Here is a 14,393-nt window from a genome sequence, read left to right on the forward strand (position 1 = left end):
TCAGAGTCGCGATTAATTGCGGGAGCGCGCAACTCTCAAAGTGTCGAGGTGTTCTAACTCGACCCGATCTACGTGACGTAATTTGTAATGACGCCGCCAATCGATGGACAACCTCAGTGTGTCAAACCCCCAAACGTCTGTGATTGGGCGAAGTCTGATTGAAAAGGAACGCGGGGCGGGAAGCCGGGCTGAGGACGATGGCGTTTGTCTTCCTTTGACTAAATAGACCCATGTAAACATGACTTAAACGCACAGCACGGGGGGGGGTACAGTAGAGCCTCGGAGGCCTGGCAACTGTTTGCAGAAGCCCTGGCGGGTGATAACGCGACGGCGTCAAACCGCACGTTCTGCCCGGGGCCGCGCCGAGATAAACACGTGAGGAATAATTCATGGAAATGCGGCGGCATTCCGAGAACGCGCCCTTCGTGTCTGGGAAGCTTGGTAGCATTTTTCAGAAAACAATTCCCATGTAGGGGGGAAATTAAGTCACAACACCCCAGCTGGCACTGGAGGGGATTAGGCAAATAATAAAGGGAGGATCATTATGAACTACCTCATACTGTAAGTGACCAAGGCTGAGTCATTCCATTCCCTTGTGTCGGTCCTACGCAGGATGCCCAATGGCCAACAGGATGGGATCATAAACTATGGGCTTCTAAAAGTGGGTTTTTGCGTCCTGTTTTCTGTATGTGTGTGTGTGTGTGTGTGTGTGTGTGTGTGTGTGTGCGTGCGTGCATGCGTGTGTGCGTGTGTATCCTGCTACCCTACCCTACTGGATATGACTTTGACCTTAAGCAAGGGATGCCCGACAGAAACGAGGCCTAATGAGTTTGTATAATAGCTTAGCTGTATGTGAGGAATCATCCATCTACATAACCCCCATAATTAGCTGCTAAGATGGCGGTCTGTGCTTGTTTTCTTCCACTGATTGTCCAGCCGAGGTGGAAGCGCGAATTAATACGCAGCACAAGTGAGGTAATATTTCTGTGTTTCTTGTAAGCAAAGCGAGCGTTGTAAGTCACCTCCAGGTCTCAGTTTGCAGACAGGTGTGCACTGATCCCCATCGCTCCTCTCTGTTTGTCCAACCTTATGTATACACTGCAGCAAAAACACACAAAATACAAGAATAAGGCACAGGCGCCTCTGAAAACTCACCGACATGCAGATGTAATCTGCCAGGATCGATATGCAAATACCCACAATTGAATGTCATACATGTATCAACCATTTACATTTCATGCAGATACGGTGAAAAGGGATAACAAAAAAAAAAGGGAGTGCTATACGAGGGCATATGTAGATGAGATGGTTTTCAATTCAAGATAACAACACATCATATTGTGTTCATGATTGTTGGAAGAAATGTGTATATTATCACACAAAATAGGTTCACGATGTGAGCTGTGCTAGTGTAATAGAGGGACTGGATATGGTGGATGGAGCAGCCTTATAAAAAGGGGCTAAATGGAGATGGATACCTTTTTTATTCAACCTTCCCTCACGCAGTTCCCTCGCACTTATAAATCAATCACAACACAACTCTGTTGGTTTATTTTTGTCTGAAATGTGATCCAATCAACCAATCAGAAGACAGAAAGCAAATGCTGAACTAAATATGACAATAAATAAAGATGTATTCTCAAAATTATTATGATGGTTTTATATTAATGAACTATATTAGATCATGTTTTACTAATAATATATATATACTAATTGTATAGCTATATATATAAAACTCCTGTTCTTTTTGTTCGGGTTCGAAACCGCCGGAAAAGTGCAATACGCTTTACACCACTGCGTCACTTTCTTGATGTTTGAATCCGGTAATTACAGTTTTTTTGTCTGGTAAATATAATAAAGATGCATTTTAAAAAACAATGATAAACTATAAACTTGCAAGCCCAAATGTCCGGTAATAAGGCTCATAATAACGCGTGCGCGCCAGCCCTCACTTTCATTGCGCCAAAGGGGGTTTGTTTCACCCTCTGACACGTGCGAGCCGATCTGCCGGGCCGAGCACATCTGGTACCTGCAACGGTGGCAGGGCGCCGATCCCCACGATCCCTCCCGCGGGCTCCGCTAGCACTCGGTCCAGGGCTCCGGGAAGTGGCGAGAACCGTGCGAGGGGCCCGGTACCCTGGGTGTACGTTACATCTGCGTTTGTAACATGGACTGTTATTGAAACGTCACCGATAAGGTTCAAATTTGTCCGGTACAATCAATTATTTTCGGACACGGGACGGAGTTTCGCGACAGTGATGTAAAAGTTGCAATTGCGCTCGGAAACTGTTGGGGCGTCAAATCCCAAACACCAAAAGTTACACAGCGCTGCTTCAAATAAGTGAATATGTTAATAGGTAACCTTTAAACGTGGTGAGCCAGCTGGCTTGTTTTGTCTCCTCACCGCCGGCAACGGGGCGCCGCAAAGCCACAGGCTGCAATGCATTTGGAACAGTGCTCGGCTTCATCCAGCTGCAGGGGCGGAGCGACGCCCGGCGACAAGCTGACGGCTTTACGCCGACAAGGAAAGTTGAGCAGGTTTTCGACTTCATGCCACTGAGCAGTGGCGAGCGCCGGGGCGACGGCCAATAGGAGGGACCAAACGCTCTCAATGAGCCTTTGAAAATGGACGCCCAGACCGCTGCAAATTGTTTGTGATTAGGCTGTCTTTTGAATGAAAAACGTCCCTTAAACTATTGATAAAATAAGGAACACGTAATTGTATGTTTCTCCAACAAGTACAATTCTTTATTTTAAGGGACGGATGGCAAGACTATTTATGTATTTTTTTTCCTAGAGGTCATTAATTTTGCGAAGTAAACAGCTCCACCATTTCAATAACAAAAGTACAGACGGCACCATCCATCAATGTAATATGTATTAAATATGGAAAAGGAGAGAGGTTTGAAATGCGAGGCCCACCCACAATTTTGAGCCAACACAGCAGCAAACGCCATGGGGCACAGAAGCCCGTCGCCCGCCTGACCCTAGCGTTCTGGTCGACCGTTCGCCAGCAAGCTAACATCAGCAGCTAGCTGGCTTCCCGCTCAGGCAACCATTAACCCAATGACATATGCTGCCTTCCTGTGGAACTTGGACGCCGGTCCCGGGGATTCTAGCCCCCACCTCCGAGCCCAAAAGCGTTCCGTTGGCCCCCGAATCGAAAATCCCGGGCTGCCTGAGGTGAATTCATTTGGTTTGTTTGGCTAGCTTGCGCAATCTGCAAGCGACAAAACCCGCGTTAACATAATATCACAACAACAGAGACGCTGGGATCAAAATTGCGTCTTAAATCGCAGCCCCCCCCCCTACGGCTTTCCGAGGGGGACGGTCAGAAATCCCCGATTTGCGGGCCGTCGTTGGACGCGGCATCGGACGCTCGCGAAACTCTCGTAAAGTGGGCGGATAAAGCAGCAGTCTCTAAGTGATTCCGACGCTTTGTTTTTGCACAAATACCGTCATATATATGCATTGACGTTGATGTGTGAATGTGTAAATGGTTTCGCTTTTAGACGGTGGTTTTATTTACTTCGTTACGCTTAAAATTAACTGCAGCTATTTGGTTGGCTGCCTCCGTCGGACTAGTGATGCCGTCAACCAACCAGAGAACCGACTGGAAAACATAAATAAACACATTTGAGGTTAGCGCAGACGTGAACCCTCGGTTATTCTGCTTCTATTCTCTATTCCTCGCCCTCTTATACGTCCGTGCCGACGTGTCAACCGTTTCCCGTCGGTTCTTGCGTCCGAGCCTCGTTGACGTCGCGCCGGCAGCCTGACGCCCGGGCGCTCCGTTCCGCCGGGAGTCGCGGCTCCACCCCGGGTTTTGCCACTCCGCCGCGCGTCTCCCGTCGCTCCGGCCGCGTCGCTCCGCGGGCAGATGTTCGCTCGCCGACACCGCGCCGCGCGTCCTCTCGGATAAGGACGTTGTTCCGAAACGAGACGCTGGGGGGGGGGAAAAATTAAAAAAAAAAAGAAGAAGAAGGAGAAGGAGAAGGAGGAGAAGGAGAAGAGGAAGAAGAAGAAGGGGGCGACACGGGAACAACACCGCCTCTCGCCTCCAGCCCAGTGAAGAGTGTGTGTGTGGGGGGGTGGGGGGGGATCCTGAGCGACCGTATTACCGTAGTCTTTTTTTTTTTTTTTTTTAATTTTAATTATTATCATTATTATCGCGGAAAGAGGCAGACACACTTTGGGGCTTCCGCCGCACCTGAGATGCGTTGTTCAGAGCAACGGAGACGCGCGGCGGGCACACCGACGGCCTCGGGAGGGGACGCGTGAGCTCTGTTTTAAGGAGAGACCGCCCGCTCCCCCCCCCCCCCCCGGTGTGTGAAAACTCCGACGGGGACACCCGCCGCCCCCACTCGGACCCCGAACCCCGATCCGCGAGTGGTTCCTTTCCCCCTGCCCCGTCTCCGGAAAACTTCCGTCGTGAAGTAGTGGCGGAGAGAGATGATGCCCTTTGTCCGCTGCGGACTCAGCTCGGTGCCGATGCCGATGCTGGTGCTGTGGCTGATCTTCGCAGGATTCACCTGCGCTGGTGAGTTTTCACTCGGAAAGAGTGCGTGTGTCGGGTTGACTGCAAAATACCATTTCGTGTGACAAGTTGTTGTTTTTTGTCTGTGTGTGTCTGTGTGTGTGTGTGTGTGTCTGTGTGTGTGTGTATGTGTGGGGGGGCTTGTTGTGCTTGCGTATGCATCCACACAATGAGGCGTTGCGTTTTTTTTTTTTTTGTTTTTTTTTATCGCGATCAATCACCCACATCTCCTCAACAATTACCCACATTTCCAAGGTTATACAGGAGTATCTGCACATTTAATGCATCTCGGTGGATAGGAAGTTATAGAGTGAGGCATAAAGGAATATGATCCAGCATTCGCCATAAATGAAATGTGCAGTGCACGTGAACTATTGTGTTTTAACTATTCACAGGGTCCGTTTTTTGTGTGCAGAACGTTGTTCCATGTGTGGCTGCGGTTGCGGTGGCCGTAGAATAACTAGGTGCAAACCCTTTTGGAGAAGCCGAACACACTCGTTCAACTCCTCGATCCGCTGCTGCAGGAGCAATGCTTGCAATGCATCGTATAGTAGCTTGCCTTTTAGACACCCCCGAATAGCATGCAAATGGGGATTTCATTCACAGAACACATGCAAACGACAGGGCAATTATGTTCCATTGCATGCAAAGCTGAAATGTCATAGTTCCTGCAGAAAATACATCACAGCCATTTCAATACTATTATTTCACGTACAATTTTGTTAATTATTATCATATTTTCTTATTGTTTTATCTTTAATTAACGTCATACTAAACATACAACGTGATTTTGACATGAGAGCCAATGAACACAAACAAAAAAAAAAAGAAAAAAAGGCATTGACTACAAGCAATCACTTCAACACATTTAAATCATCTCCTTATTTGCACTGTTCCCCCTGTAACAGTCGACCCACTTCACAGAAAAGCACTCTGGAACACTACCCAACTATTCTTTAAAATACCTTCTCATAATTTGCTGTGATGGCATGAATCATCCTCGTACAGTAATATCACTCAGCTAGTCGCTTTCTGGTGAGTATCCAAAAAAAAATAGACCTTCATTTTGCTGGAATTTCACACTTCATTTGCCTGCGCTTGTTTTCCAGCTGTTAGGTTGGCTGTGGACAGAAGGAAAACACTTTAAAAGTTGTGTAATTGCATCTCTTGCTCCAGGACACTGGAAATTTACAGTGATGAATTAAGCAGGCTCCTCTCTTGAATTAATTAGTTAGTTATTATGAATATTGAGGTGGAATAAACAACCGCACTTAAGGGACGGTGTATTTGAATCTAAGTAAACAGCGTTGGTGGTATTTTCAGTGCCTTTAGTGACACGTTTGCAAGGGTAAATGCAGAACACGCCCCCTTTCACCTTATCAGAAACACCCCCATGTCAACGGGTGGGAGATTTTAATGCACATTAAGTCCGTCCAGGTACGCAAATAGTGCTCCTCCCTTACTGCGTCCATGAAGTGGATTGAGTGTCATAAATGGATAAGGAAAGCGATTCGGAGGCCAATATCAGCGCTCACATCGGCGCCGCGACGGTCTCAGCTCAGATCCCTCCAGTTATTCTGCTTAGAGAAGAAGCTGCTGACTCTGCGCTTGTGAGTAGCGAAATTCAACTTGTCTGCTTTTTTTTTTTTTTTTTACCAGGAAACAAACCTCGGTTAGTAACAAAGGTAGGCCTGCCAATGTACTGTAGACCCGAGCCAGTGGGACCCTCTCCTCTGTCCACCATGTTGTGTGTGATCTGTCAGGATGGACACAGGGTGTAATCTAGTGAGCATTCTTCCCCATGAACAAAGAACTGAGACGCCTCAGCAGCACTACATGTCAGTGTGTGTGTGTATGTGTGTGTGTTTGTGTATTTATTGTGTTGTCTAGTTGTGTGTGTCTTCAGGTGTGTGTGTAGGTGCCTGTTCAATCATTTTTGCAAATAAATCAGTGTGTTGTTTTGTGGGAATTTGTGCTTACACTGTGTGTATATATATATACATACAGTATCTTAGTATGCAGCTGTCGTATTAGTATGCGGCTGCATCTAAATGTCTGTTTGTTAGCTACTAATGTGAGGCTATTTCATCAAAAGATCATCAAAATGAAGCAATCCGTGCAAAGAAAGCAAATAACCTTGACTTTCCTTTGTTTTCCCTCCGCCCAGCCGGTGCGTTGCCAGGGAGTTGTTGTCTGGATCATTGAGGGAGCTTGGGATTTGGTATCAGACCACTTCCTACTTGTTTGAACAATCACCTCGCAGCGATGTCTACAGGGTGTAATGTTTGCTCTGGTGAGGGGAGATGGTCATTGCAAAACTGCCGGCGGAAAGCCTGAACAATACGTCCTGTATGTCCTGCATTACTTTTATTATTGGATGGTCACAGTCACATGGAGGGCTGCTCTAGCAGGTTTTGCGTCTGGCAATTTAGAATGGGAATCCTGCTGAGGTTGTCCCAAGCTACGACAAGTTTTGTCTTTCCGAACGGACTCATTAAAGGACGCAATCCTTGAGAATGATGCATTTAACATAAATTATTGTGGAAGTTTCCTCCTGGTGAGGGATTTCAGAACCACTTTTTTTTTTCCTGCCCTGCAAACGATCATCATGCATTGGAAGGAATACGATCTTTCACGTAGCAGTGATAATTTACTACTAAGTAGAGACAGTTTTTGTGTCAGGCAGTCTTGAGAGATGGTTTCAAATGGCATATGTGAAGGGAGGAACTTAGTCACCCAGGGAAATAAATGTAACATAATTTTTTTTCCAACCCCTGATACCCACCCAATAAATCTGCACGATGGACAAGCCCAGAATGTTTCATGCAAATGGAAATGAGCCTTTAGAAAAAAAGGCTGTGCTTGTTTGGAATGTTGTACTGTTGTACAGAATTTTAATTTGATTCTAACAAAATCAAAATAAGGAGGAATTGCTGATGTTGAGCACAGGACTGATCAACTAATTTGCTGGGTTCTTTACTAGTTATTACAGTATTCTGTCCAGAATATGGTGGGAACTCAGATTAATTGAATTGTCTTTTCCTGTATATTTTGTAAGATTTGTAACATTTAATTTTATTTTTTTCTGTTTCAAGTCTTTGTGATTGATTAAAACATAGGTGAGAGGAAACAGCCTAAATGAACAGATGACACACTCCTTATCTCTCAGATGCCTTTAAATGTACATTCTGCTTATCATTTGCAAATGGCAATCTTGTGGACAATAGAAAGGACGCGGGCAGGAGGGAGGATGCAGGCACGATGAACCTCGATGAGGGGAGGAGTTAGAAGGAGGTGTCATTTTCTGCAGTCAGAGCAAAGCCACTAAATCTCTGTCAGACTCTGCCCTTTTGTTCGAATTACCCTATTTCTATGATTCAGGTCCACGTAGGACCGCTTTGGGGGCCGGGGCTGATTTGAAATGTGCTGCAATAGTCACAACGTGTGCTGGTCTGTCTACAGCGGGGAAGGGGAAAAAATTGACCTTTCACCCCTGATGTGAGATGAGATTAACCTATCTCCCAATCCGAAACTGAGCCATAATTCATACAAGACTCATTCGCATCCGCAGACCTCCTATCAGCGTTAGGAGATTACCCTCCATCATTGTACGATCTTTGCCATTGCTAACATTCTGGGAGTATGGCAATGAACCTCATTACCCAAAGGCCACCAGTGAAAAGCCAAGATGAGCTTTTGGAGCCCAGTCTATCCCTGAAGGGTACAATCAAATGCCCCGCCCCTCCGCCCCCACACACTTTCTTTCATTACCTTTTTTTCCATGAAGAGTTCGCATGATACTGACCTTGGGTGTTGCCTGGGTCTCTCAGTGTGAGGTTTTGCCTCAGCATGCAACATGCCACACATATGGAGATTAGGCTTTGACGTCCACGAGTCAATCTCAATCGAACATCCGTAATGTTCCGCCTGAGGCACCGTAGTTGCAGCTCGCCCCCCCAGTATTCCAAAACCAAGAGAAGTAGCCGAGTGGTCGATCTAAAGTATGGTGTGAAAAGATTAAGCTCCTTTTCCACTGCACAAGAAGCCCACGAAAACCCACTTACATCTGGCTTTTATCTTTAGTGGGAAAGGTTACAATTGGCATTCATTCCGGCGACAAATGACTCTGCAGTAGTCACGGGTATTTATTGGCTCCTGCTCCTGCATCGGCAGTGATGGAAACATGACACCCGGGTAGATTAGAAGCTAATTTTCACCTGTTTTCCGGATTTTCCGGACGTCGCCACGTAAACAGATAGGAGTAGTCGTGCATCATTCGATCATTTCATATCCGATTTAGAATCCAAAATGAAAATCAGAAGCTATTGAATTTTTTCTCCAGAATGCGGGATCATGAAGTGTTTTCAGTGTGGATATCGTGGCGAACCCCCGCCCCCCCCGCTCCCCGCCGGGCTCCGAGTCACTCAAGCACCACCCCAAGCCAGCCTCCCAAACGGAGGAGTGTCTCCGCTCCTCGCTGCTGAAGGACCGCGCCCGATTTGCGGAGAGACGGCCCTCAGCGGCCGCCTCCACGGCAGTGCGTTGCCATGCGGGCGTGGATACTCCATGCTGCTTTCTACTGTTTTTTCTTTCACAATCGCCCTGGTAACATGACACGCCCCCTTCCCGGTGCCTCTTTGACGTCGAACGTGACACACCAGAAAAAAAAAATAAAGGCATACTCGTCTCCTGGCAATGGGAAACAAAGTCAATTGCCTATTTTTAGCGTGTTTACCCGCGTTCAAAAAACCTGCGTACAGGCACTCATTTTGGTGTTAAAATGGTACAACTCTCCCTCGCTGCTTTAGGATTCCTTTGCTGCTGCACGTATGATGCACAGTTTAGTCAAGAAAGCAGAACGTGTCCAATACATGCCCGCAGCCCTGCTCACCGACAGTGGATCATGGCGTTTGATAAAGATCATATTTTTTCATTGCCACTCAGTCCGCGTTGCCCAGTTCCACAAGAAAACGTTGTGCGTTAGTGGATGTTTTCAGGGCTTCCGCATTCTCAGAGTGATCAATACTCTTCTCCCACTGGTTAATTGGCCATCACTCACTGTCACGGGAAATGCTTAGGAACCCAGCGGTGTCCTGGCTCAGCTCATAATAAGAGAGTGTCCAGTCCTTTGGGTCCTTCCTTGGCCTTTACTTTAGGCCAGGTGGCGGCCGAAGAGGGCCCATCTGAATGCGATATGGAGAGCCGCAGATTAATAGTTCCTCACCAGGGCCACGAGGGAGCGATGTGAAATCCACATCCACTTCATCATGCCCTGGACTCAGAGGGAAGGAGACGAAGCTCCAATTGATCTGCACATTTATTTTAAAGAGAATTAAGGTCGCGTGGTGCAAATAAGTAGACACAGAGTAGCCTACGCACACACAGGCAATACACTGTACTGTAGCAATCAAAATGTATTTATAAGCACACAAACACATAAATATGAATGCAAACCCTCATTTACTCTCTCTCTCTCTCACACACACACACACACACACACACACACACACACACACACACACACACACACACACACACACACACACACACACACACACACACACACACACACACACACACACACACCCAAGGTGATGCTGCCAGCTCAACCTTGAAGAGAGCAAACACCTCAAACCAAATATGGATGCTTATTATGCTTAGACTTATTACAAGTGGCATATAAAATAACATAATTACAAATTACCCGAGGCTTGCCGTGCGCCCCTGCTGGTGCCTGATTGGCAAGGGTGTCTGATGGATGTTTTTGGCTGAGACGGAGCCAGGATTTGTCCTCTCGAGGTGATTTTGTTGACAAGACGGGAGGTACGGTGACCTTTCCTCATTATGTGTATGTGTCCGGCGCCGACGCCCGAGGCGAGCAATTCAACTGAGTCAACAGAGCCGGGCGTCTCCCAGCGCATCCCATCTCATGTGATGCGAGCCCGGAATATGCACGGTTTAGCTGCGAGCTTGTTAATAATTCAGTATTGACACAACATTACTAATCGGTGACCTTTTAGTCGCTGTATTTGCTTATAAAAGAACACGTTCAGATAATAGCTGGGGATGCGGAGTAGATCATACTAGCTGGCGACGACGCTCAGATTGCTTTCTTTTCAGTCACATAAGTCTCATCTACCTGAAAGAACATAACTAAAACAGCCTCTGATTTATTTGAGCTCCTCTGTTAGTATTTTTGACCACAGCAAACCCTTTTGGGTGGACAAAACGGGGTCTTGAAACGTTACCGATTCAAAGCTTTAAAGTAATCTTTTTGGCAAGGTCGTCAGGGACACTATAGGCTCCGCCGAAACGCATCTGACTCACATCTGAATTAATCATGACAGCAGAGGCGACGAGGTGTTCCCTTTTTTTTTTGACAGTCTGCCCTGGATTTGTTCATTGTTTTTATGGATTTGAATGTACATGGATTTCAAATTAGGGATGCGCCGATCCGAAAATAAGTTTCGGTGAATCCCATCCAGTGATTTTGACTGGATCTGATTCAGTCCGATCAGTCGGATAAAGAGATGTGTCACAACTTGGAACACGCGCGGGGAAGCAGCGTGTTTAACGCCGCCGCTTCCGCGTCGACCTGGTGAAGGCCCACACCCCCCCGCCCGCTGTATCCACGCACTGCAACAAAAAAACAACACAGTCACCACAACAAATTCAAAACATAAAGAGAGATGGAGAGAAAAAAAGTTTTAAAGTCACTCACTCCGGGGAGACGGCGACACACCCTCCGCTCGCTCACGCCCCCATCCACTCAGAGAGAGAGAGAGAGAGAGAGAGAGAGAGAGAGAGAGAGAGAGTGAGTCAATTCAAAGTGCTTCACATAAAATAGATAAAGAGGAAAGAGCATAGAAAAATAAAAAAATATATAAAAGACAAAAAGAAGAATAAAAAGTCACAGTGTTTTAAGTGATCTTTGCATTGCGGAAGAATACATCCTTTTGGGTACTATAAATTACACTATTTGCTTCTATTAATGATTATGCTTATAATAAACAACAAATATTCAAACATATTATTGATATTTATGAGACGGACACAGCGCTGAAATGGAAACCTGTTGAACCGACCGACAGACCAGTGTCTTCGTGGTGGGCAAAGGCATCGTGTGTTTAGAAGAGCAGCGGAGGTGGCGGATCTCACACCTCCCGTGTCCCCGTCCGCAGAGACGTACGAGCTTCAGGTCCCAGAAGAGCAGACGCCGAACGAGGAGGTACTCTGACGCTGCACAACTGAGTCATGTTGGGGGGGCTACGTATTTCTTCCTTCAGGGGAGTAGAATATGTGTTTCACAGTTTGAGCATTTTTTCGATGGAAAGGTGAAACAAAGTCCATCCAGACAAATGTATTTTTAACCACTTAGTTGTTGAAGAGAGGGAAAAAGATCGGTATGGGATTGGCATCGGTTTCGGACATGAAAAGGTGGTCTTGAGCCGCCCCTATTTCAAATGTTTTGTCCATCTCTCATTGTGAGTCTCTTGACGCTTGTATTTGCATTTCAGAGTGGATTACGCAATTGCACTGATTAATGTTTTGGATTTACATATTTTCTTTAGCCGCCACTTACGTACACATCATTTTTTCCGTATATAACATACATACTTTAACCACAGGCGTGAGTTAGGTGACTTGTTTATGTTTTGCTTTTTGATACTCAGCATTAGTTTTGGAGAGAATTATAACACTTAACGTATGTCGACGATCGATGACTGCAATGATTGCGTTATTGAGAACGCATTTGCGAAGGTGAACCCCTGTGCCTGTAATCAGGATTATTTTCTGGCGATACAGAACATTCTCATTAGGAAGGGCGATCAGATGTGAAATCTCGGGGAAACCATTCCATCGGTTGGCGGTGGAACGTGTTAACGTTCGATTAATTTTCAATTAAAGCGACTTTTGGAAATGTGCACGCGTGCCCTCACCCCGCCTCCGACTCACATAAGAACGCATTATGGTCGGGTTTTAGGGTTGAGAGAGAGAGGGAGAGAGGGGGAGAGGGAGAGGGAGAGGGAGGGGAAGGGAGTGGTGATTATTTTATATTCCAATTTAAAAATGAATTATTAGCAACCTGTTAATAATGCATGTTGTTCACCCAAGTTTTCCAACACTACAGTTTGCACTACAGTTATGGGTGAAACGTTGCCAACTATGAGAAAGAGACTGGTATTGATACTGTATTGATACTGTATTGGTACCAGTATTGGTACCAGTATTGATATTGTATTGGTACTGTATTGGTATTGTATTGGTACTGTATTGGTACTAATATTGGTATTGTATTTGTACTGTATTGGTATTGTATTGGTACTGTATTGATACTGTATTGGTATTGTATTGGTACTGTATTGGTACTGTATTGGTATTGTATAGGTACTGTATTGGTACCAATATTGGTATTGTATTGGTACTGTATTGGTATTGTTACTGGTGCTGCTGCTGGGATTCTGGTTCCAACAATGATGGTGTAGCACCAACTGTCATTGCTCAGGACGAGGCCGTGTGCTCTCCCAATTTGTTCTCTCCAGTAAAATTTTTCGACCAAATAAGTTCCGACTCGAGCATGTTCCACACGTTACGGACATTAAGTTTTGCTTTTTCGCTGTTGTTGAGCAACAACAAACCTCCTGATTTATCTTCCGCTGACATCTGGCGCTCAATTAACACCAAATAAGAGCGAGTCATTAGCGTGAGAATATGAGTTTTCTGTTTTTTTACTCTTTTTTTTTTTTTTGCCAGTTAACGAAGGTCACAGGGAATCCATTTCCAAGCTGCGTTTTTTAGGAGACGGTGCAGGTGATTAAGTAGCCTCCGAGGTTGTAAAACGCTATCCTTATGTTTCAATTAAGTTCTACATTCACGAGTCACAGAGGCAATTCACCATTTCCGAAACAGTTAGAGAGTGGAATCGCTCACACACACACACACACACACACACACACACACACACACACACACACACACACACACACACACACACACTCACTCGTGTGGGTGCGCACACACCCACCGCAGGAACACACACACACACACACACACACACACACACACACACACACACACACACACACACACACACACACACACACACACACACACACAACACACCCCTGACTAGCAGTTTTTTTTATTCATTAGTATTGTGGGAGCTTAGTGGTAATATGTGTGATAATATGTCTGAGGATTCATCGTTAAAGTTGAATTTCAGAAAAAAATCATTACTTGTTCTTACTTCAATTAACCTCAGAAATGATTTTTTTTTAAAGATTTCTTCAAGCGTTGCTGTGAAGTGGAGTTTTTCTGATTGGCCAGCCACAGTTTTCATTTTCATCAAAAACACAGATGGAAGCAATTGTTGAGTATTTGAAACAAACCCAAACACTTGACTACAGTGAAGGTTACCATCACCCTTCTGAATTAACCGTGCACCAGCGAAACTCTGCGGGAATGGGTGTGTGACTGAATAACCTATTTTTCTCCTATGATACTGTTGTACCTTCATTGAGAGCTCAAGTGCTCTCATTAATATATACATATATATATATATATATATATTTTTTTTTTTTTTCCCAGCTGAAATTTTTAAACAAGATGTCCAACTGAACAGCTCTGCTGTTGTGTGACACAGACTGCAAGAACTAAGAAGTACTTAGCTAGCTTCAGATCAAATTTTCCCGGATAAAATTAACTTGGACGGATTGCTTTTAAACTCAAAGCCTGCATAATTATTTTCTTCCATAGTGTACTTATTTGACTTTACTTCCTGTGCAACAGCAGCGCAGCATATGGCTTTACTCTGTCATCCTTACTTGAGTATAGATTGAATAATAGATGTACCGGG

The 14,393-nt window shown here is 45.4% G+C and overlaps 1 protein-coding gene across 1 annotated transcript in view; it reads left to right on the top strand.

Annotated features, from left to right (window-relative positions):
• Nucleotides 1–4,452: 4,452 nt before the first annotated feature.
• unc5a (unc-5 netrin receptor A) overlaps nucleotides 4,453–14,393 on the top strand; it is a gene marked incomplete at both ends in the record, with an annotated part of 139,947 nt that continues 130,006 nt past the window's right edge. Inside the window, one exon of the mRNA XM_080008183.1 lies at nucleotides 4,453–4,540. Coding sequence (XP_079864309.1) covers nucleotides 4,453–4,540 — 88 coding nt within the window. The remainder of the gene's footprint in view (nucleotides 4,541–14,393) is intronic.

This window comes from Zeus faber (genome assembly GCF_960531495.2).
Source record: "Zeus faber genome assembly, chromosome: 10".
In the NCBI taxonomy this organism is placed as follows: Eukaryota; Metazoa; Chordata; class Actinopteri; order Zeiformes; family Zeidae; genus Zeus; species Zeus faber.